This window comes from Carya illinoinensis, chromosome 4, assembly GCF_018687715.1.
Source record: "Carya illinoinensis cultivar Pawnee chromosome 4, C.illinoinensisPawnee_v1, whole genome shotgun sequence".
NCBI lineage: Eukaryota > Viridiplantae > Streptophyta > Magnoliopsida > Fagales > Juglandaceae > Carya > Carya illinoinensis.
The window spans coordinates 27011406-27034657 of record NC_056755.1 but is presented as its reverse complement, the minus strand read 5'-3'; the positions used below and the strand labels follow the sequence as shown (position 1 = coordinate 27034657).

The 23252-nt window shown below is 38.1% G+C and overlaps 1 protein-coding gene across 9 annotated transcripts in view; it reads left to right on the top strand.

The window, feature by feature from the left end:
* The first annotated feature begins 693 nt into the window (after window positions 1–693).
* The window catches only part of LOC122307656 (WD repeat-containing protein 26 homolog), a 42448-nt gene continuing 19889 nt past the window's right edge, over window positions 694–23252 (top strand). The window contains exons 1-3 of one of the 9 annotated variants that reach the window (XM_043120678.1): window positions 694–847; window positions 4212–5036; window positions 15894–15995. In XM_043120678.1, coding sequence (XP_042976612.1) covers window positions 4239–5036; window positions 15894–15995 — 900 coding nt within the window. In that variant the 5' untranslated portion in view covers window positions 694–847; window positions 4212–4238. Of the gene's footprint in view, window positions 1151–2507; window positions 3328–4143; window positions 5037–15893; window positions 15996–23252 lie in introns of those variants that run through there. The other 8 variants (XM_043120681.1, XM_043120685.1, XM_043120683.1 and 5 more) reach the window with 8 other exon arrangements.

Below are 23252 nucleotides of genomic sequence, written 5' to 3'. Positions count from 1 at the left end.
TTCAATTTGGAGGGAAAAACCCATATGTCGTGTTATTTGATTTACACATCCTTTTCTTTTGGCCTAATTAAGCCAGTGGCAATATGAGGTGGAATGCTTTTATAATATGATGACATCAATAGCTCGGAAATTTTTTTTTACACAGTGCACATTAGCTATCAAAAGGGACACGTGTCTGAGTTTAATTAGATGAAATATGGTAAGGGTTGATGCTTGACAAGGGCAACGATTGGTACACATAAGAAAATGTAGATAAATTGTTGTTATTATAAAAAATATAAAATTGACAAATTATGGATCTAAATATCAAGGGTGCGTTTGGATAGTGAATTGAGTTGAGATGAAAGTTAAAAATTAAATAAAATAAAGTTCGAATATTATTTTTTAATATTATTATTATTTTAAAATTTAAAAAAATTTCAATTTTTATTATATTTTGTGTTGAAATTTAAAAAAATTATAATAATTAAATGAGATAAATTGAGATGAGTTTGAGATTCAAACTGGGCCTTAAAACTGTAGATTTCAAGTATCAAAACCATGATATTAATCTGATCTTATTTTGTCTGTGTTCTCTTTTTTGCTTTTGTTTTTGTTTTTATTTTTATTTTTAAACACTGAAGTTGGACTCGACCGCCCAAATTTGGACCAATCGAACTACCCAGCCACCGAGTTTCAGGTTATGGCAAGCCCATGGACAGCCCCACTAGAAGTAATACTCACAAACCCATCTCTCTCTCTCTACCCTCAACCCCACTTAGTTGGTTACCTCTGCTCAAAGACAACTCGGTGTGTTCCTTCTACCTGCAAAGGTTCCAAAGAATCCAAACACCTTCTTTCTGAAGGGGTACGAATACCTTTTAGCTGTAAATTCTACTTTCTGTACGCATCTTTCACAAATTTTCGGTCTCCACTCCAATCCTGCGCTTGCCCCCCTCTTTTATTACTGTTATGTGCCGACAAGTAAGAAAAAGAAAGTCCTTTGTTTTGGGCGTTCGATCCTTTGGTGTTACCTCTAATCTTAACTGATAATCAATCGGTTTTTTTGTCCTGGGTTCATTTTCTGTTCATCCAAATTGGCTCCCACACTAAATCTCTTTCTGGGTATTGAAGTTTTGCTATCTTACTGCATAATTACATCTAAAGTTGGGTAATTTGTACTCTTCCATTCGTTCTTGGATTTTTTTCTCTTTTCTTAATGCATGAGCTTGTTTTGGGATTTTGTTTATTGCTTAAATTTATAGTAGATTACTTATTCTTATGGGGTTTGATTGCGTCGTAAGGTAGGATTTCCCTTTCCCTTTCTATTGATATTTTTGTAGTGGGTTTTAATTAATATTGCTATGAAGCATGTATATTGCGATCTATTTAGTCTCTTTCCCTTTCTTGGGAACTATTCGGATCTCAGGAAGACATTAACTGTAACTATTTTCTTCCTGTGTGGTCAAGTACATTTTAATTTAGTGCAATGCGTTTGCTTAAACTCGTTTTGTTCTTTTATAAATATGTGTTTTAATTTATTGGAACGTGGATCATCAATTTTATGGCCCATTTTACGGGTAAACATACAGAATTTAGATTTATCCAAATGAGAATTTGTGTTAAATGCCCCTAAAATCCTTGAGTTCACTTGATAAAATGTATTGTTGAAGTCATGTAATGTAAATTTCTTTCATTGATTATAGAGTTTGTTTTGCGAGCCAACGTGATTGAGCTTGTAAAATGATATTTCATTAAACTTATGCTCTCTATGAGATAGAACACGGCTTAAATTGGTGTTTGAACAATTGGTTGACCCTTACCTGTAACTTGCATAATTGGGTCAGACTTTTCAACGAAAATTAAATTGTTGTGTAGATATGGTTCCCCTCCGTCCATTTGCCTCTGGCAAAAACAAAGGTTACAAAATTCAGCAAGTTTTGGAAATGCTGCCACCTAAACTGGAATTAATTTTTTGAACACGGAGTAACTGTAGAAGTATGCAAGTATAAGCAGACCACAAGAAATAAAAAAACATCCTGCTTTGAATATGTAATGATTTCATGGATTATATATACTTATGGTGTGTATAAATATCTTCAAATCTTTTCACTTACGAAAAAATGAATATCGCCTGATCTTTTAGAATTTTGCAATGTAGTGGTAAAACTGTATATGTTAAGAGTTCTATTAGAAATGTAATGTAATACACTGAATGGAGTATAGGAAGGTGGTGAATTGGATCCCACATTGCTTGAGAGAGAACAGTTCTAATAACTCTAAAGGAGGGATCCCATGTTGACTAGTTTGTGTTGGAGTATAGGCCTAAATGTAGCTTGAAATTTCTTTGGGTCATTATAAATGGTATTAGAGACAATCCCAACTAGACTTGTGGGACTAGAGTTGTAACACCTGTGATGAAATGGCTTGACGAGGACGTCAATAATTTAGGGCCCGCCTGCCCGGGGGGGGGGGGGGGGGGGGGGTTTGTAATACCTCCCACATTGAGTATAAGTAGGTGGTTTTTGCGATCCTACATTGCTTGGGAATGAGAAATTTTTGCGCTCTATAATGATTCCAACAGTCTCTAGTTGTAACATTATAAGCTTCCCATGTGTTTCCTTTCTCTTTCCCCTTTGCTTGCAAGGGTGGCTAATAAAATTGGGAGGATTTTCCAAATATTTTTGTGGGGTGGTCTTGGAGAGGAAAGAAAGTTTCACTTGGTTAGTTGGAAGGTATGCTCACCAGTTTCTTGTGGAGGTTTGGGGATTCAAAATTTGAGGCTTTTCAACAAAGCTTTACTTGGGAAATGGCTATGGCGATATCACCTTGAGAGGGATGCATTTTAGAGAAATATTATTGATGTCAAATACAGGAAGGTTGTGGGGGAGTTGGTGTTCTAGGGAAGTTAGAAGAGTGTATGGGGTAGGTTTGTGGAAGTTCATTCGGGTTGGTTGGGGGGAATTTGTCAATCATATTAAATATAAGGTGGGTTATGGTACAAGGATTAGTTTTTGGCATGATGCTTAGTGTGGGGATATGGCTCTCAAGAATGTTTATCCTTCTCTATTCAGAATTGCTAGTGATCAAGAAGCTGCAGTGGCTGACCCCTTTATTTTGTTAATCAATAATCTCCAATGGAATGTAAATTTCATCAGAGATATGCATGACTGGGAAGTGAACATTGTTTCTGATTTTTTTGGAAGATTACACCACATGAAGATTGTGCAGGGAAGGGAAGACAGTCTGCAGCGGATACATGCTGGAAATTCCAGATTTTCAGTTTGCTCCTTTTATAAGGCATTAACTTTTGTGCCAACAAATTCCCTTGGAAGAGCATTTGGAGATGTAAGGTTCCTAGTAAGGTTGCATTTTTTTGTTGGTTGGCATCTCTTGGAAAAATCTTGACCACGAATAATTTGAGAAAGCATGGGTTTTTTTTGTTGTTGCGGATTGGTGCTGCTTGTGTAAAAAAAATGGTGGATATGTTGACCATTTATTTCTACATTGTGAGGTGGCTAAGACTTTTATGGATGAGATTTTTGGTAGGACAGGTTTTGCTTGGGTGATGCCCAAGCAAGTGGTGGATCTTTTAGCATGTTGGCAAGGATTTAAAGGGAGCCATCGTATTGTTGCGATATGGAAGATGATTCCTTCGTGTTTGATGTGGTGGTTTTGGTTGGAAAGGAATGAGTGATGCTTTGAGAGTTTTTCTATAGCACTTTGTGTACTTGGGCTAAGCTTCTTGTATTAAATGGAGATAACCTTCATGATTTGCTCTTAGCTTATTCTAGCTCTTAGCTTGTATTTAGGTGTTCTCTCTAGTGTACTTTCTGTGTACTTGGGCTATGCCTATTTACTTGTCAATAAAATCCCTTATTACTTATAAAAAAGAAAATTATACGCTGGTGGGATGATATCCAAACAACCTGTGAAACCCACATAGAATTGTGGTAATTGTGTACATCCAAACTTTCAATGCTTTGATCTTTAGAAACACAGAAGGGTAGAGGAATGTACTTTCCAAAGTTTCTATTATATATGATATGTCTAAAGTTTATTGATTCATTTTTGGTGATAATGATTAGAGCCTTTGCTGTTGCTTTCTGTATTGTTACATTCAGCTTTGGAATTTATAACTGATAGTTTGAAAAATTTATCCAGGGAGTTATTCATTTGATTTACTGGTGATGGGTTTCAAATTAGATTCTTTATTGTCTTTCTGGTTGTAGTAATATATGGGCTGAGGTGCACATTTCATGGGAGGCGTTGAGGATGAAGAACCAGCCACAAAACGCACGAAAGTGTCTTTTGAAGAATTGAGAGGTCTTTCAAACGGTTCATCTTTTATAGAGCCTGTATCTGCTTCTTCGAGTGATTTGATGGCTCGACCCCTAGCATCTGAAGGGGACAAAGAGGTTGTTGGTTCAAAAGGAATTATTAAAAGAGTGGAATTCGTTCGTATAATAGCCAACGCGTTGTACTCTCTTGGCTATAAGAAGAGTTGTGCGCACCTAGAGGAAGAGTCTGGAATACGATTACACTCCTCTGTGATAAATGTGTTTATGCAGCAAATACTTGATGGAAATTGGGATGGAAGTGTTTCTACATTGCTCAAAATTGGACTATCAGATGAAAGGATTGTTTTATCAGCCTCTCTTCAGATTCTGGAGCAGAAGTTTTTTGAACTTTTGGATGCAGAAAAGGTCATGGATGCATTGAAGACGTTGAGGACTGAGATTGCACCTCTATGCATTAACAAGAGTAGAGTTCGTGAACTTTCTTCCTGCATAATTGCTCCTTCACAGTGTAATCTAGTTGGGTCTTGCAGTCAAGACACTGTGAGGTCAAAGTCTCGTTCAAAGCTACTGCTGGAGTTGCGGAAACTGCTTTCCCCGACAGTTATGATTCCTGAAGACAGGTTGGAACATTTAGTTGAACAGGCGCTTCTTTTGCAACGAAATGCTTGCATTTTCCACAACTCTTTGGATAATGAAATGTCATTGTACACTGATCATCTGTGTGGAAGAGATCAGATTCCCTCCCAAACATTGCAGGTTAGAGAATACCTTTCTGATAATGTTTGTAAGCTTCAAAAATAGTTTACGCGTTTCCACATTTATTCTCCTTTTACTGTAACACGATGCACTGGAAGCTTCTTTTTGTGGTTGTAATCTGTTTATCAGTGGTGAACAGTTTTAGTGGTATGGTATAGGTCTTTATCTTCTTTCTAATGCATATATTATGGATAAGGAAAACTTATGTTTCTGCAAGTGTCTACCATTAGTATTGGTCACAACTATAATTTTCTCATCATGTTTAGCAATTGAAGCCTTTTACTCAGGTTGAGTACTTATTCTGTGGGGTTTTCTCCATATTGGGGTTATTGCTTGAAGCCTTTATTTTTTTATAGGTATTGATTGAAGCATTTTTTAAAGGATATAAATATTTTTTACTTATTAAAAAAGGATATATATATATATATTTTTTTTTTCTTGCTATTTTTTTTTGGGTTGATGCAGAATTTCTAGTTGCTTCTTGTTTGAGGTGTTCTCATGACATCGAACTCCTTCCTCAAATAAACATACTTCTAAATAAACCAAAAAGGCAAGACATGAATAAAGAAAGTGACAGTTATATCATATCTGAAAATGCTGTAACTGCCAAAACAGGAAATTTTAGGCCTCATTTGGTTACACAGATGAGATGAGATGAAAGTTGAATAAAATATTATTAGAATATAATTTTATAATATTATTTTTGTTTTGGGATTTGAAAAAGTAAAATTGTTTATTGTATTTTGTATGGGAGTTTGGAAAAGTTGTAATGATTAGATGAGATTAGATGATTTGTGTAATCAAACAAGGCCTTAATCTCTATTGCTTGAAGTTCTTGGTTTGGCTGGGATGGCTAAAATGGTGAAGACGAAAGGAGGGTTCTAACTAATAGAGAATGCTTTGAAGTGTTCTAATACTATGGTTTTTTATTTTTTATTTTTTATAAGTAAACGATTGTATTAATAAGAATAGGTATAGTCCAAGTACACAAGATGGTATACACGAGGTAACACCTATCTAGGAAGAAGAAAAGAAAACAAGAAAGTCATGAAAACCAAGGCCGTTAAAATCTACAGCTATGGCCTGTAAAAATAATGTTTAAACAAAGAGTGATCTAAGTTCCTCTAGACAGCGTTCCTTGTCTTCGAACTTCCGATCATTTTGCTCTTGCCATAAGCACCATAGGATATATATATATATAGGCACAATTTTCCACACAACTGTGATTTGTGGAGCACCTCTTAGATTTGTCTAACTAGCCAAAAATGCAACCACTGTGGCGGGCATAACCCAAGCTAGCTCTAACCTGCAGAACACATCATCCCATATTGCTCTAGCAATCTCACAATGCAGAAGAAGATGATCCACAGTCTCACCACTTTTCATGCACTTACAACGCCAGTCTACTATGATCACCCCGCATTTCTGTAAGTTAAAATCTTATCCAAAGAAGTTGACCAAGCAAACAATGCCACCTTAGGAGGCACCCTATTTTGCCTAATCCTCCTCCATGGGAATTGAATGTCTTGTGATTATGTGAGACTTATAGAAAGAACGAATTGAGAATGTGCCTTTACCTACGGGTATCCTCCACAACCTGTTAGCTCCTTGAATTCTTGGTCTCATGGAGTATAGAAGACGAAAAAAATCTTCAAAGCTACCAACTTCCCAATCTTGGGCAGCCCTACTAAACTTCACATTCCATTGGACTTGATCCCCAAATATCACCATAACATCAGTCACTGAGGCTTCTTTTTCACATGCAATCCTGCAAAATTGAGGGGAATGAGTCCTTAAGGGCATTATCTCCACACCAATTCCCAAGTAATGTCCTATTAAAGATCCTTAGATTTCTGATTCCCAACCCACCAGAAGAGGTTGAGGAGTATATCTTATCCCACTTGACCAAGTAGAATTTAAATTCATCCCCTATACCACTCCAAAGGAAATCACGATGTAGTTTCTCAATTCAAGTTGCCACCCTTGCTAGAATTGGGAATAAAGATAATAAATATGTTGGTAAATTAGACAAAGTGCTTTTGATTAAGATGATCCTACCACCTTTTGATGAGTACAATCGCTTTCAACCAGCCAATCTACGTTTAATCTTCTCAATCATTGTATCATAAATCGATTGAGCCCTTGATGCTACTCCCAATGGAAGACTGAGGAAATTCATGAGAAGAGAGGAAACCTTACATCCAAGAATGTTAGCCAATTGCCGAATGTTGCGCACATTACCAACTGGCACCAACTTTGATTTGTCGATGTTCACTTTTAGACTTGATGTCGCTTCAAAACAGAGTAAGAGAGCCTTCAATGCTTGCATCTGGTTTTGTTCTGCCTCACAATAATCAGTGTGTCATATGCAAACAATAAGTGAAAAATGTTAAGAATACTCCTATTGGGGTCACCAACCGAGAATCCAGCCGCAAAACCACTAGCTAAGGTTGAGATCATTCTGCTAAGCGCCTCCATAACAATGACAAACAAAAGTGGGGACAAAGGATCCCCTTGTCTTAGGTCTTGCAAGCTATCAACGAAGCCAACTGGACTGTTGAGATGCACCATCTAATCTATGAGCACCATCTCTCCCCAAATCCACACCTCCCAAGCAAGTATATTAAGAATTCCGAATTCACATAATCATAAACCTTCTCCATATCCAGATTTTAATCTATTGTCTAGGCATTCATTGGCGATGAGAATTGAGTCCAGAATTTGCCTACCCCTTACAAATGTATATTGGGGTTTCAAAATGATGTTTCCCAACACCTCCCAAAGGCGGTTTGCAAGCACCTTGGATAAGATCTTATGCACCCCATTCACAAGACTAGTAGGCTGATAATCTTTCAATTCCATTGCCCAAATATTCTTAGAAATAAGTGCAATAAAAGTAGCATGTTTGTTTCAAATTTTCCAACAAAAAAAAAAAAAAAAAAAAAAATCCTAAAACACCTTCTTCATTAAATCCTCCTTCACCATGTCCCAACATGTTTGGAAAAATCCCATAGAGAATCCTTCAAGACCACGTGCTCTAGTTATAACCATCTTCCTCCCCACGCCATGAACCTCCATCTCCTTAAAGGGTCTCTCAAACCAAGAAGCATTTTGCGGCTCTATGGACTCAAAGTGTGACGCCCCCAAATCCCCACATACGGACACAGGGAAATCGAGACGTCCGGATGATGACAATACGGGTTACCACCCTAACGACAAGTGCCAAGTGTGTATAAACAACAAATGTGCAAAAATAAACGCGCAACGGATAACGGAAGTCATAACTAAGTACCAGAATTTTTCTTAGTTTAATACAAAGCTGTTCAAAACATATATAATAAAATATTACAAGATACAAATATAGTTCAAATCCAACAACAAGGCATAAACTTCCACTCAATACTCCGGCGGAGCCGCCTCCTCGGGCTCAGCCTCCTCCTCCTCGATCTCTGCACCAAAATCTACGGTACCAAAAATGGTGCCGCAGGTAAGTGAGATCCAAACACCACTAGATAAAAACATATTAAACTCCACAAAAAGCATGAGAGAATGCGAATGCACATGTCCCATAAAAACCATATTTTTTCCACGCACGCCAAAATCCCATTTTTGGCCCAAAAACATTACCATTAAAATCAATCCTCACCATTATCCCAGATAATGGCCCAAAACAGAAACCACCATTTTCCCAGAAAATAACCCATAACCAAAACCATAAAACCAATCCAATTATTGCATGCACCATGATCTCCCCTAGGGATCATCTGCACACTCTGGCTCTGTGCCACACCGCAGGTAACGACTATGTGTGTGACACCTAAACGAGTGATGCCCAGTACTTGCGCCCAGCGCGTCCCTGGCCAGACCATCCTCTAGTCCCCGCCACTCTAGGGACCACGGAGTCGACACGACAGCGTTACCGTATTGTGCGATCCGGTCGTCGCCCTGCTACAACCCAGGGGATGTCACTCAGTATTATCCACTCCCGAGTGACCAGAGGAGCTCCACCGAGATAATACCCCATCCCGGCTTGGGGTCGTGATACACACGCACACGAAAATCCATTTACGCCAACAAAACAAGATTTTTCTCAATTAAATAAAATGCACGTGAATGCACATTGAAATGCACAACTTAAGGCACAAACCAACCAACCAATCACAATTCAACAAACCAACCAACCAACTAGATAAATAATTATTGTAAGAGCAAAATATATTTAAATCTAAAAGTAGAGTTTGGAAAATACTTACAGCGTTATACGATATTTTTCGAAAGCTCGCGGTGTTGCAAACGGCGGAGAAAAAGCAATGTAACAGTGTATTTTACACTGTGGTCGTGGGTAATAAATTACCTACTTTCGAACGGGGATAAACCAAAACATGAAATTGATAGGGAATGGCCTTGAGATATTTATGAAGCTAAAGGAAGTGGGCTTTGGCCGTGGGTGGTGGTGGAAACGGCGGTGGAAGGCCAAAAAGGGGCTGAACGGAGTTGAGCTCGTGGGAGCTGCTCCGGCAATGGATCGAGGTTGAAATTGGGTGGGTTAGGTCGGCAAGAGGTAGGGGAAGAAGCTGTGAAGAGGTGGTGGCCAGAGGTGGAGCGACGGCGCCGGAAACGGCAAAAAGCCGTGCGGCTTAGAGGTGCTCTAGGTGGTGATCGGCCGGTCGGATGGAGGAGATTTTTGGTGGGAGTGATCACCGGCCGGAGGGGAATCTTTTGGTGGGGGTGGTGTCGACCACGACGGCCGGCGGCGGCAGGTCTGGGTGGTTGGGCTGAACGGCGAAGGGGAGAGGAAGAGAGAGAATCGGGCGCACGGGAGGAGAAGAAGGAAAAAGAAAAAGAAGAAAAGAAAGAAAAAGGAAAAAGGGAAAGAAAAAGAAAAGAAAAAAGAAAAAAGGGAAAAAGAAAAGAAGGAGAAAGAAAATGAGGTGCAATCCTCACTCCGGAATCCTAAAACTGATCTACCGAAAACAATTTCAAAAACATAAAACGACTAAAATAAATTAAATACCACATCAAATAAAATAAAAACCAATTTAAAATACAATAATTTAAAATAAAAGAGCGAATATATTAATTAAATTAAAAACACACCTTCAGTGAAAATATACGTAAAAAGGGGTCATCACACAAAGGCTAGTCCATCGAGTTTTGGCCGCCATCCCACATGTTCAGTAAACAAGTTTTCGAAAAAATCAGCAAAATGCTCTTGAATCAAAGGAGCCTCCATGCAAGCCACACTATCTATATTCAGTGTCTCAATGACATTAGTTCTCCCATGAGAGTTGGCCACTCTATGGAAGAACTTCGTACTTCGATCTCCTTTTAACCACAGTGCTCTTGACTTTTGATGCCAAGAAATCTTCAATAAGATAACCCTTGCTAATTCTGATACTAACTCTACCTATAGAGATAACTCGTCCATGGAAAGAACCTGACTCTCTTGTATCCTTTCTAACTCTTGTATCTCCTCCAACATAGACTTCTTATGGTCACCGACATCACCAAAGGATTGAGCATTCCAAAGTTTTAGATCTTGTTTCAAAGCTTTCAGCTTACTTGCAAAACTGAAACTAGGAATGTCATGAATCTGATATGAGGACCACCATTGTCCAACCTTGTCCACAAATCCTTCGGCTTCCAGCCACATTTTTGAATTTAAAATATTGACGTCCTCCTTGAATACCATCACAATCCGACAATATAGGAAAGTGATCCGAACAAAGGCGAGGTAGCCTTTTTTGACATAGGTCTAGATAATGACTTTCCCACTCCAATGAGACTAAAAATCTGTCCCGTCTAGACCATATATGTGATTGGACCACGTGTATGCTTTGCCAATGAGGAAAATCCATGAATCCCAAGTTGAAAATACACTAAGAGAATTCCATCATTGTAGGTTGCAACCTACTTTCTTCTGACCGTTCACATGGGGGAACCTTGTAACATTAAAATCACCACCTATGCAACATGGTATATCCCACCAACTATGAACTCCCCCTATTTCGCCCCATAGAAGTCTTCTATTGCTATGTGAATTCGGCCCGTAAATACCAGCAAACACCCACAAAAAATTGTCTTCCACATTCTTAAAAGAACATGCCACTGTGTATTGTCGAATGAATTCCTTCATTTTTCTCTACCACCCTTCTATCCCACATAACTAATATACCTCCTGACGCCCAGTTAGATGCTAAATAAGCCCAATCTACATATGTACAGCTCCATAAACTTCGAGTAATTCTTCTTGTAATATATTTTAGCTTAGTTTCTTGTAAACACACAATGTTTGCCTTCCACTCACGAAGTAAGTTTCTTACTTGAAGATGCTTATTGGCCTTGTTAAGCCCTCGGACATTCCAAGAAATAATTTTGGGCTTCATAAAGACGATACTATCCCCTTCCCTTTGGATCTTTCTTTGCTTGAACTGCTCTCATAGTTTAGAGACCAAGTTAATGTGTTAATCTCTTGAGCTCCCTCTGTTTTTAAGAACCTGATTTCTTTTGCTGAACATGTCCAACTTCAACGGCTGTAAGCAAAGCCATGAATTGTTCATCAAAACCCTCACATTCAATTCCCACACAATGTTGGATTTCCTTCACCTTGTGTAAAACCCAATCGAAGATGCTATATTGACCTGGTAGAAAACAATTGAGGGGTACGGGCTCCCCAACCATATCTATCTCGTCCCTAGGTGTCCATTGTGACTTCAACGGCACCCCATCTCTTCCTCAGCATAGTTGAATCTACCATACCACTCAAAAGGGGTCAATTATGGGCACCAATGTCTGAGATGGCCCCACTGTGACTTCATCAATACTCTCAGCTTTTGTAAACAACACAGGTGCCACATCAAGATGCTGTGCAACCTTCGCCAGAGGGGAAACCACCTAGATCTTGAGTGAGGACTCTCCCTTTCTATCTATCGGCCTTGTCTGTCCTTGTTTTTTACTAGGATCCGACGTTCGACGGGACGGCATCAACAAGATCCAGTTCTAGTTCTACTGCTGTTTACTCCCCCCTATATCAAGTTTGTCGTCTAGGCCACCATCGAAGGTTCTATGGCCAGAGCCATGTTTGTCGGGACCTTTTTTGGTGAGGTCAGCTGACTCCCATTGGTGGAAGGCCTAGTCACGCCCCTGCCTCTAACTCTCCACACGGGCTGAATACCAAACTTGTCCTTCACTCTATCTCCCCCCACTGGCTGAAGCCCAGATGATCGGCCCACAATATTACCTGCCATTCCACTCCCTTTAGATGGCCCTATGGGCTGAGCCCAGCGGATTGTCCCAGGTCCATTGGGTCCTTATTCAGTCCCACGGGTTGAAACCCAGGGTAACTGCCCACATCCATACACTTATTAGGCCCAAAACAACTTTTAGTTGCATAGCCCAGGCCCAAAACCGTATCCTAATCAATGCAGTGTATAGAGCAGCCACTTTCCAGTTGAGATTGCATGTCTTTCAAGGTTTTGTACATGCCAAAGTGACAATAGGCCTGGCACCGCCACCCTTCAAGTGTGCACATACTGTACCAGTGGTGTGAAGGACCATTTCGGTCCCTTGACCTTGATGTGTCGCATGGTGGCTTGCTATTTTGTACTACCGCCGGCACGAATATATTGCTCTTGGAAACCTACTCCGTCATCTGCACTAGGGCCTCCCTGTATGACAGACTCTGTGTTTGGGTCCCCACCCCTGACGGTCTCTGTGATGGTCCATTGGTGTTATGAAACAAGATATCCCCCCCCCCCCCCCCCCCCCCAACAAAAAAAAAAGTGGATATGACCTCCCTCAACAATGCACCTACCATTCTCTTCCGTCCCTTCCCCTCCATATCTTCCGGTATGAGTATAAAATTTCACCTTCCACCCCCACCGTACTCTACTAATGCCATGAATCGACCATTAGCATTTGAGCACCTCTGTGCAATGGAACTTCTGGCACCCTCCCTTGATATAGTATAAAAATCCTTTGTTCCCCCCTTCAAACACTCCTACAAAGCTTTTGCAAACCATTGCACTGATACCATCCCAAGTCTCACTTCCTTCACTATCTTCCAACTTCTCTCTATTATGAGCAAGGAGCTTCGATCCTTTACCCAAACAAAGGCTTTTGATTCTATAACTAGTTTTTTCTGCACCCCATCCTACTTTACCACCCCTACAACTTATTGCTCCGTTGTGATCTCACTGCTGAATCCCATCAGACCACATTGGAGTGTTTGGTTGTAGAGAAACTTTTGGGAAAGAAACTTTTTTCTTCAAAAGCTTGTAATACTACGTAACACAACTAGAAGATGACATGAACTGAAAATAAAAAGGAGCACATCCAAGGCTAGCTGGTTGTGTTTTACGTGCCTAAGCATCTCAATGGTGGAAATGAATGAATTGCGGTAACTATTATCTAATTTATGCTACTACCATGATCAAGAAGCAAGCCAAAGAAAAGGAAAACATAGTTCTAATCTGTACAAAGAATGGTAAGGAGGTTAGAAGCAAACTGAAATAAATGGACCAAAGAGAAAACCAGAAATGTGGAAGGAAAATTTACTGGGATCGTGTAATCTATGGCTGCTTGCGTTGTTGTAAGCTTGAGGAGGTGGCTGACAATCACAAAGTGAATTCTAAGGGTTTGGCACACAAAAATGGAGAGTTGAGCCGAAATAAAAAGGGATTGAAAGAGAGGAAAAGAGAGGACTAAAACCATACCAGCAATTGAAATGTTTGGAGCGACAGAGAAGAAAAATCCTCCCATTCACAAGGTCTCATTTAAACATAGGAATATATTTAGAGCTTTTCAAAATAATGTCCAAGATGATATAAAATAATTTAAATAAAATTAATTATTAAAAAATATTTTATTTTTGGGGCTCCAAAATTGAAGATTCAAAAATTTAGTTTGGTTCAATAACACTTAAAATACCTCATTTAAAATAAATTTGGACTTTAAAAAAATTACGTGGACGATTTTAAAATATTTGACCCGATTTTGAAATCTTCTCCTAAATTTAAAATAAGAATTTGAGATACAATACTTTTAGGCGAGGCTCATGACCAACCCAGAGGAAATCAAACTCTTGGTCACAGTTAATTTGGCACAAACTTCAAGAATTTCATGACTAAGGGATGTGTCAAAAACTTGAAAATTTCATTCATTAGGTTGCATTTATGGACATGGTAGAATAAAATGTCAAGGCCGTAATTAAGGGAATACTATTTTGGAAGATGGTGCTGGTTATTTTATCATCATTTTGGAACCTAGTATTGATGAAGTCATTGAAATTGTTTCTTATTTCAAGAGATGATAATCGGATTTTTCACTTCTGACAGGGATAGTTCTCGGACTTTGGTGTGGGCGTCAGTTATAGGTTTGGTTGAAAGTAGATATAGTTAATGAACACAGTTTAGCTCAACATGCTCCCTTAGTTTAGAGTGGACAAACCCACACTCCACTGCACTGAACAAAATTTATTTACCCCATGCCTGAAGCAGACAAAATATCACTTCAAAGTAGCTTTTCCTGCTTTTTTTTTTTTTTTTGTTTTAATCTTTCCATTAAACCGTCTATATTATTGGTTTTAACTTATAGAGTCCTATCGTCTTTAACATAAACTATGATAGTAGCTTATGCAAGTGGTTACCTCTATGTGTTGGATCCATTTTCTTGTTAACCGGTTGGAAATGCAAATTAAACAAGACTACAGTACTGACTACATGTGATGGTTGTGCTTTCTAGTTGGATATTCTGAATTGAGATTTACTGTTTATTTTAATTAAGTGGAGATAATCCTAAAATTCCTGAAAGCTTAAAGAGATATGTAGAAGCTCTGGTTATACACTTGTATAGACTTGCCAATCTAAGGCATGTTGAATGTGTGCTTCTTTTGCCCTTTTATATCAAATCTGGAGGCATTCGCCCTGCCTAAATACTATTGGGTTCTCTCTCTCTCTCTCTCTCTCTTTCTCTCTCTCTCTCTCACATTTGGATGACATTTGTGAGAAGAAATAAATGAGGGGTTTATGTTTAGTTCTGGGTGTGGTTTTCTTCTGGATTCTTGACATTTATTTCCTCTCATACTTTTCTCTTTAAATCACAGTACCACTGTGTTTTCTTAATCCATCAACAAGCAGCCCTCGTTCTTAATTACTTAAAGTACAGCTCTAATTTGATGATCATAGTATACTTATTTACTATAAGGCCAGCACTGAAACCTCAAACCAGAACATAGGTATCAGCCTTGTGGTTTCAGGAATCGAAGTGACTTTCAGCCCCAGACTCTGCCATAGACTCCATCGAGCACCTCCCTTCACTAATACTTTTCAAGGTGTACCATAAGCTTATCCTTCCTTAAGTTGTCCTGCATCCCAATTAACAATAACATCCTGGTTCATTTATTCTAAAACGTTTATAGTCTTTGGATACATTTTACATCATTTGATGGTGGGAATTGCACTTGATGTTTAGAAAAATTCATAAGTACGTCTACTTTTATCTATCTGTATCTTTCTCTTTGTATGCCCTTGAGAACAAAAGTGAAACAAGAGAAGTTCCTTTGTGCGTGCGAAAAGACCATGAATGTCTTCTGTATAAGTAATGTCCTTTCAGGAATGTAATAAGGGTGTTGATTCCAGTTAAGCCTACATCTTCAGTGACCCATTTTTTGGTTAGTTTCTATAAATTTTAGTTATTGAGTTTTCTTTCCTAGCTTAGTTGCTTTGTTTCTATTGTGAACAGTCTTACTAAACTTAGGCTTATTATGTCTTTGCTTCTTTTATAGTTGCTATTGTGAATTTAGTTTCCACTTCATTCGTTCTTTCACTTAAATCATTCTTTTTATTCATATTTGAATAGATATTACAAGAACACAAGGATGAAGTCTGGTTCTTGCAGTTTTCACATAATGGGAAATATTTGGCTTCATCATCAAATGATCGTTCAGCAATCATATGGGAGGTAAGCTTGATATTGACCTGCAAATGCTCCATACTGTTTCTAATGCCCCTTCTATGTTGTTCTCTCCTCCTTTCATTCATTCAATTGATTTAGATTTGACTGTATGATGAACTCTTTTTGTGAGTCTAAATTTGTTAAAGTTAATAGCTTTCTTTGTGCTTCTATGATTGTTTGTATATCTACCTGCAGCAAAATGTCAGAATTCTACTATTTTTCTTGAAGTGATCAGTCAGCAATCATTTTGTTGTGTATCTATCCTCCGGAAGTTCCAGGGCTATGAAAAATATTGCAGAATTTCTGCCCATTAAAAAATATTGCAGAATTTCTGGAAAGTAACACACTTAGAAAAAATTGCTGGAAAGTAACTTGATAGATTTTCAGATAGTGCTACGGTTTTGGACGTTAAATTTTAGTGAAATTGGCATTTCATATAGTTAGGGCTAGGGTTTGGGTGGTTGTTCCTAGCACTTTGTGGACTGAATGTTATTTTCTGGTCATAGAAACAAACCTTGAAATACCCATTTCACCTGCCGCAAGAGTCTTCCTGCAACCTAATTCCTTCAAGAAACCACCTCCCACTTGGACTCCCTTTTCGATAAAGTATGGTGAACTTTTATTAAAACAAGTATATAGGCATAGCTAAGTACACATGAAGTATACAACAGAAAACACCTAATTACAAGTTAGGAGAAAAAAGGCATAGACTTTCTTGATATGATCATATGATTTTTAGAATAAAAGTATTTAATAGCGGAAACTACAGAGAAAAAAGGCACTAGCATTGTCTGAAATTTGATTTATTAACTCCAAAAAGTGGAGTTACAACTTTAGCAAATCCTAAACAAGAGTAAGAAAATGTTTCCTAGATGTGATCACAACTACTAATTCAAATTTAGGGCTAGTTCGGTTGTTGGAATGCACTAAGATCAATTTAGTTCAGTCTAATTTTAAGCTGAATCTAACATCCAAACACACAACTCTCAAATTATTAAATTCATCTCAACTCAAAACTTCCTTACATGTGGGACCAATAACCTTTTTCAACTCAACACCTCTTTACACGTGAGATCTACAACCTTTTTCAACTTCCCATAAATAGTATTAAACTCATCTTAACATCCAAACTCATCTATATTCATATTAGATGGGCCCCAAAAAGCTTACTTCACCATCTCAACTCACTACTATTCATAAAGAACTGAGCTCAGCTCAACTCAGCTTAACATCCAAACGCAGCCCTTCTAATAGTTCCAAATCATACTTACTGCAATTTTTTTTTTTTGCCCGAGATTGAGACTACTGTAGCTTGATTTGTTGCAAAGATGCCCTGGTGTTCATTTATTGAGAAGAAACACTACTAATTCTGTTGGACGGCGCTGAAAACTTCACTGCCGTATCCTTGCAGTTTGAAATCAAGACACTGATGCATTTACTTTCGCAATTCAGATTTAATGGTTCCACTTGAACTTTGAAAATCAATGTATTAAGCAAAGCTTTTAGTTTCTTGCTTTTGTCTATTAAAGGTTAAAGGTTATGGTTAAGTTTAAGCCGCTATCTATGAAATAATTGACTTTCAGAATTTGGCTTTTGAATTTTGGCAGTTAGCTTCAAGAGCCTCTCATAGCTGGGGAAGCCCCAAAAGAACCCCTTTCAACAATTTGTTCTAATCTGGTAGGGTGCACTAAACAATTTTCTCCTGAATGACAATTCCTCTCTACCCGATGGCTCTTGCAGAGCTTCTTGTTGGAAATCTGTTTGTGGACATGTTAGATATTTTACATGGTTAGAAGTTGATGGACTAGTGGACATGGTGAGATAGCGGTGGTCATCTTATCAAATTTTCAGTTCCCCAAAGTTCATATTGGCTAGAAAGCTTAAAGCTTTGAAGAATGACTTGAAGAATTGGAATGTGGAAGTTTTTGGGAATGTTAATTGTTAGAAAGAGTCCCTACTTGAGGAGTTGTAGGCTTTAGATGGTAGGGAGGAGTTTGGGATTCTTTTGGATGAGATGTTGAGGAAGAGTTGTGTGGCTGCCAAACTTGAGAAGTGGTCTTGATGGAGGAGATGTTGTGGAGGCAAAAATCTCGGGCTCTTTGGCTTAAGGAAGGGGGATATTTCTACTAATGTTTTCATTGTGTGGTAATTCACAAAAGAGGAACAATGCCATTGAGATGGTCCACACTAATGAATCTATTCTTCTGGACCACTTTGAGATCAATGATCATATTGTTCACTATTATGAAAGACTCCTTACGGAGCAATTCGCTTGGAGGCCTAAACCTGATGGTTTAACTTTCACGTCCACTCATCTTACAAGTGAAAATTGGATAGAAAGGCCATTCGAAGAGGATGAGGTTTGTTAGGTGATACGAGGGATGACTAAAGATAAAGCTCATGGAAATAGATGGCTTCTCCGTGGCATTCTTTTTGGCTTGTTGGGACGTTCTTATGGAGGATGTTAGGAAGATTTTTCATGAATTTTATTCTTTCAAGAAGTTTGAGAAAAGCCTTCATTGTTCTCATCCCAAAGAGGTTTGGGGCCTCGTATGTGAAGGATCATCGCCCCATTAGCCTTGTGAATGGGGTGTACAATATCATATCCAAATTCTTGCCAACCCCGTGAGCACGGAGAGAAGATTATCTCAAAGCCTAGAAATGCCTTCGTCAAGGGGAGATAAATTTTGGATTTGGTGCTTGTTGCTAATGAATGTTTGGAGAATAGAATCAAAGCTAGAGTGGCGGGCATTCCATGCAAGTTGGATATGGAGAAGGATTAAGACCATGTGAACTAGGATTTTTTTCTTTTCTATCACATGGGAGGTGTGCTTTTGGGGAAAGGTGGTGCATCCAGATCATTCATTGTGTATCCATTACATGATTCTCGTATTTGGTGAATGGTTGTTAGTATTTTTAATAGCTCTAGTGGATTGAGTCAAGGGGATCCGCTGTCTTTTCCTCTTTTTTATTGTCATGGATGCTCTTAGTCGATGTTGGAGGACGCTGCAGGTAAGGATTTTCTCCCAAGCCTCCCTCCTTTTTGTAGATGATACATTGAGTTATTGTGAATCGGAACAAGGCCACATTTGTTCATCAAGGGCTTCTCTGCTTTGCTTTGAAGCTATCTCTGACCTAAAGGGGTATCTTTCAAAATCCGAAATGGTCCTAGTGGGTCTTGTGCATAATCTAAAAGGCTTGGCCAATTTCCTGGGATGCAAGATATGTTCCCTTTTAATGAAATACTTTTATCTTTCCCAGGGGTCTGCTTATAAGTCGAAGACGATTTAGAGTGGTGCCATTTACAAGATTGAGAAAAGGTTGATAGGACGGAAAATAATAAAATTGTCAAAAGGGGAAAGAATCATTCTGATCAAGAACACTTTCTAACCTTCCTACATATTTTCTATCATTATTTTCTTTGCCTGGAGTGTGGCTAACCGGATTAAGAAGTTTTTTTTTCTGCTTTCTTGATGGGAGGAATTGTGGAGCAAGCCAAGTTCCATCTAGTGAATTGGGAAAAGGTCTACTCCCAGATTCCAAGTGGAGGATTGGGGGTTCGAAAGTTTGAGGATTTTTAATAAGACACTTCTTAGGAAATGGCTTTGGTGGTACCATGAGGAAGGAGAGTCATTATGGAGGGCTATTATTAACTCCAAATACAAGAGTGGTTGTGGGGCTTGGTGCTGCAACGTAGTGAGATGTGCACATTGTGTGGATTGTGGAAAACTTTTAGGAAGGGCTAGGGGAATTATTTTTGGGCTTGCTTAGGAAGTGAGATGATCCCATCTTATCATCTCATCTCAAAACTTTTCATAATTTTCTTCCTAGACATCACTCAACCACAAACACTTTTCAATTTCAAATCTTCAATTTTTTCATCTAATCATTATCTAATTATTGCAACCTTTCCAAATTTCCAAACAAAAAACAATATAACTTTTTCAAATTTCTAATAAAAATTATGTTAAAAAATTATATTCTAGCAATATTTAATTTTATAGTATTTGTATTCAACCTTTTCTCTCTGATTTCCTAAAACCCAATAAAACATTTTAATTCAAACTATTTCACTACTATTCACATAACTCTCATCTCATCTCATTACCTGAACATTCCCTTAGTCATTTTAGGCCACATTTGGTTATACAAACCATCTCATCTAATCATTACAATTTTCCCTAACTCCCACACAAAATATAACAATCAATTCAACTTTTTCAAATTTCAAAACAAAAATAATAATAAAAAATGATATTATAACAACCGACCAGACCGAACTCTAGTCCAGTTGATCTCAGTCCTAAAAAATATGGAATTAAACCATTCGGTCTAGTCCCGGGGTTTATAAATTTGGACGGGACCAGACCGAACTCCTATATATATTTTAAAAATATATTTAATAATTTAATATATTATTGTTATATAGTAATTATAAAAGTTAATGATGTAATTTTCATTTAATTTATTAACATTAACCATATAAAATATTTTTTTAATGAGTTAGTTACATAATATAAATTAATAATTCACTTAATTTTAATTTAGTAATTTAAATAAATTTTTTGATCAATTTATTTGGGAAAAAAGAAAGGAATTGGTCTGGACCGACCCGACTGGACCAAATGGACCGACTGGATGTTTGGTCCGGGAAAAATGATGGACCGAAAATTTTGGTCCAGGGGACTGATTTCAACCCTAGTCAAATCCATAATCCTTTCACATGGAAGTGCATTTGGAGGAGTAAGGTGCCATTCAAAGTTGCTCTTTTTTGGTTGGATGGCTTTCTATGGAAAAAATTTGACTCTGGACAATCTGAGAAAGCAGGGCACATTATTATGCTGTGAATCTGTTGACCATCAAGACAATTTTTCCATTCATTATGAACAGTGTTACCCCCAAAAATGTTTTAAGTATTCGCATATTAAAACATCACAAGCAACATTTAACAAATGACATGTTTGGGCTCAACGACACCATTTTGTTGAGAAGTGTGAGCACTAGGTCTGATGAATAATATCACAATCATCACAAAAATACTTCATACTAGATGGAACAAGAGTTTCATGTTATAATTTAGAAAACTTTGCGTAACTCAGATTTTTTTCTTTCATTTAAAATGACCTTATCATTCGAGAAGGATTTGTCAACAAAATGGCAAAATAAATAAATCAATTTAAAACTGAAATGTGGGAACAACCCCATATGTCTGTGTGGACTACATTAAAAGACTGACTGATAACTATAACTATTACTCACAAAGGAACTGCAAAGATGTTCCCCTAATTGACATGCTCCGCACTGTAGACCGGACGCATGGCTCAATGTAATACTAACTTGAGTTTGGTCAAGGACGGGTGGCCCAAATGAAGGTGCTACTAGAAGGGAGATAGGGCAATACTCAAAATCAATGAATGAGAGAAAGAGAGCCATCAAGATCTAGATCTAGATAATGTAAGTCATCTTCATTTACCAAATGAATCTTCTTCTTGGTCCTGAGATCTTGAAAGAAGTGGGAGGAAAACGAATTTCACAGACTTGTAGTTAATTGACTACCAAAACAATTAAAGGGAGAATCTAGAACAAAAAGAGAAGATGATAATTTCTTATTCATCAAAAAAGCAAAGACAAGATGGTAAGGATAAAAAATTGGTAGGATGAAGGAAACCTTTTTCACCAATAGGCTGAGAATGACCATCAACCACAACAATTTGGTATTCAATAGGAATGAAATGAGGAGAAATGATATACCAATCGTATGTATGCTAGCACCATAGTAAACGATCCAAGACATGGATGAATTGGCTACACATGTAACATTACTGAATCATTTAATGTAGTAGTGGAGGAAGGAAATGTAATGCTCAGACATTAAGCTCATCAAATTGAGTGGTGAGTGCAAGATGGGAATCAGAATCGAAAGGTATATGCCTATAGGAAGTAGAAGTAGGTTGTGACTTAGTAGTTTCTTCAATGACTTGATGCACATAATCTGAGTAGCCGTACTTCACCCAAAAATGTGGCATAACATGATTAATACCACCACAATGATCACATTTATACTTAAATAGAGAGAGATAAGAGGCTTCTTTTTTTTTGATAGGTAATATGGATTTTATTCATAGTAAATAGGCATTGCCCAAGTACACGGGTAGTATACAAGAGAATAAACCTAAGTACAATCTAAAGCAGAAACAGAACTAAAGAAAAACATTACAGAAGTTGATATCCCTTAAAAGATTATTCGCCCAAAAGTTTAAAGTGTTGAAGAAAAAGTCCCTAAGTTCCATCCTTGTGCGTTCTCGATCTTCAAAACACCTCCCATTTCTCTCAAGCCATAGACACCAGAATAAGCACAGCGGGATCATTCTCCACTCCTCTACACTTCGCCTACTTCCAGCTGCTCCTTGCCAGCAAACCAAAAAATCCACCACTTGAAAGGGCATGACCCAAACGATGCCTAGTTTGACGAATAACTCATTCCACAAAGCCGTAGCCATTTCACAATGAAGAAACAAGTGGTTGACAGATTCACCATCATTTTTACACATGGTGCACCAGTCCAACACATAAAAGCCCCTTTTCCTCAAATTGTCGGTAGTTAAAACTTTCTCAAGCGACACCAACCAGCCAAAAAACGCAACTTTACTGGGCACTTTAGCTTTCCAAATACATTTCCAGGGAAAAGTTATATTGCCAAGGCTAGTTAAGATCTTGTAATAGGATTTCACAGAAAAACTGCTTTTAGAATCATGAGTCCACTGCAGCATATCATCCCTGGTCTGATCAATTTTAGAAGCATAAAGGATAGCATAGAAATCGGCAGCTTCACTCACTTCCCAGTCCTGTAAGGCTCTAGAAAAATCCACATTCCAGTTTAGCATGTTATTAGTGAACAAGTAAGAATCCGCCACAGCAGCCCCTTTACATGTAGCAATCCTGAATAGGCGAGGGAATGCTAATTTAAGAGCTAGATTACCACACCATACATCATGCCAAAAAGAGATGTTGGATCCCGTCCCCACTTTGAGTTTAGTGTTTCTGACAAAGTCCCCCCATCCCATACGAATAGACTTCCATAGACCCACCCCAAAAACCCCTTTTATTTCATTAGTACACCAGTTCCCCCAAATCCTTCCATATTTAGCATCAACAATCTGTTTCCACAAAGCAGTATCCTCATTGTTATACCTCCAAAGCCACTTCCCAAGAAGAGCTTTATTAAAAATTTTCAGATTCCGCACACCCAAACCTCCACAAGAC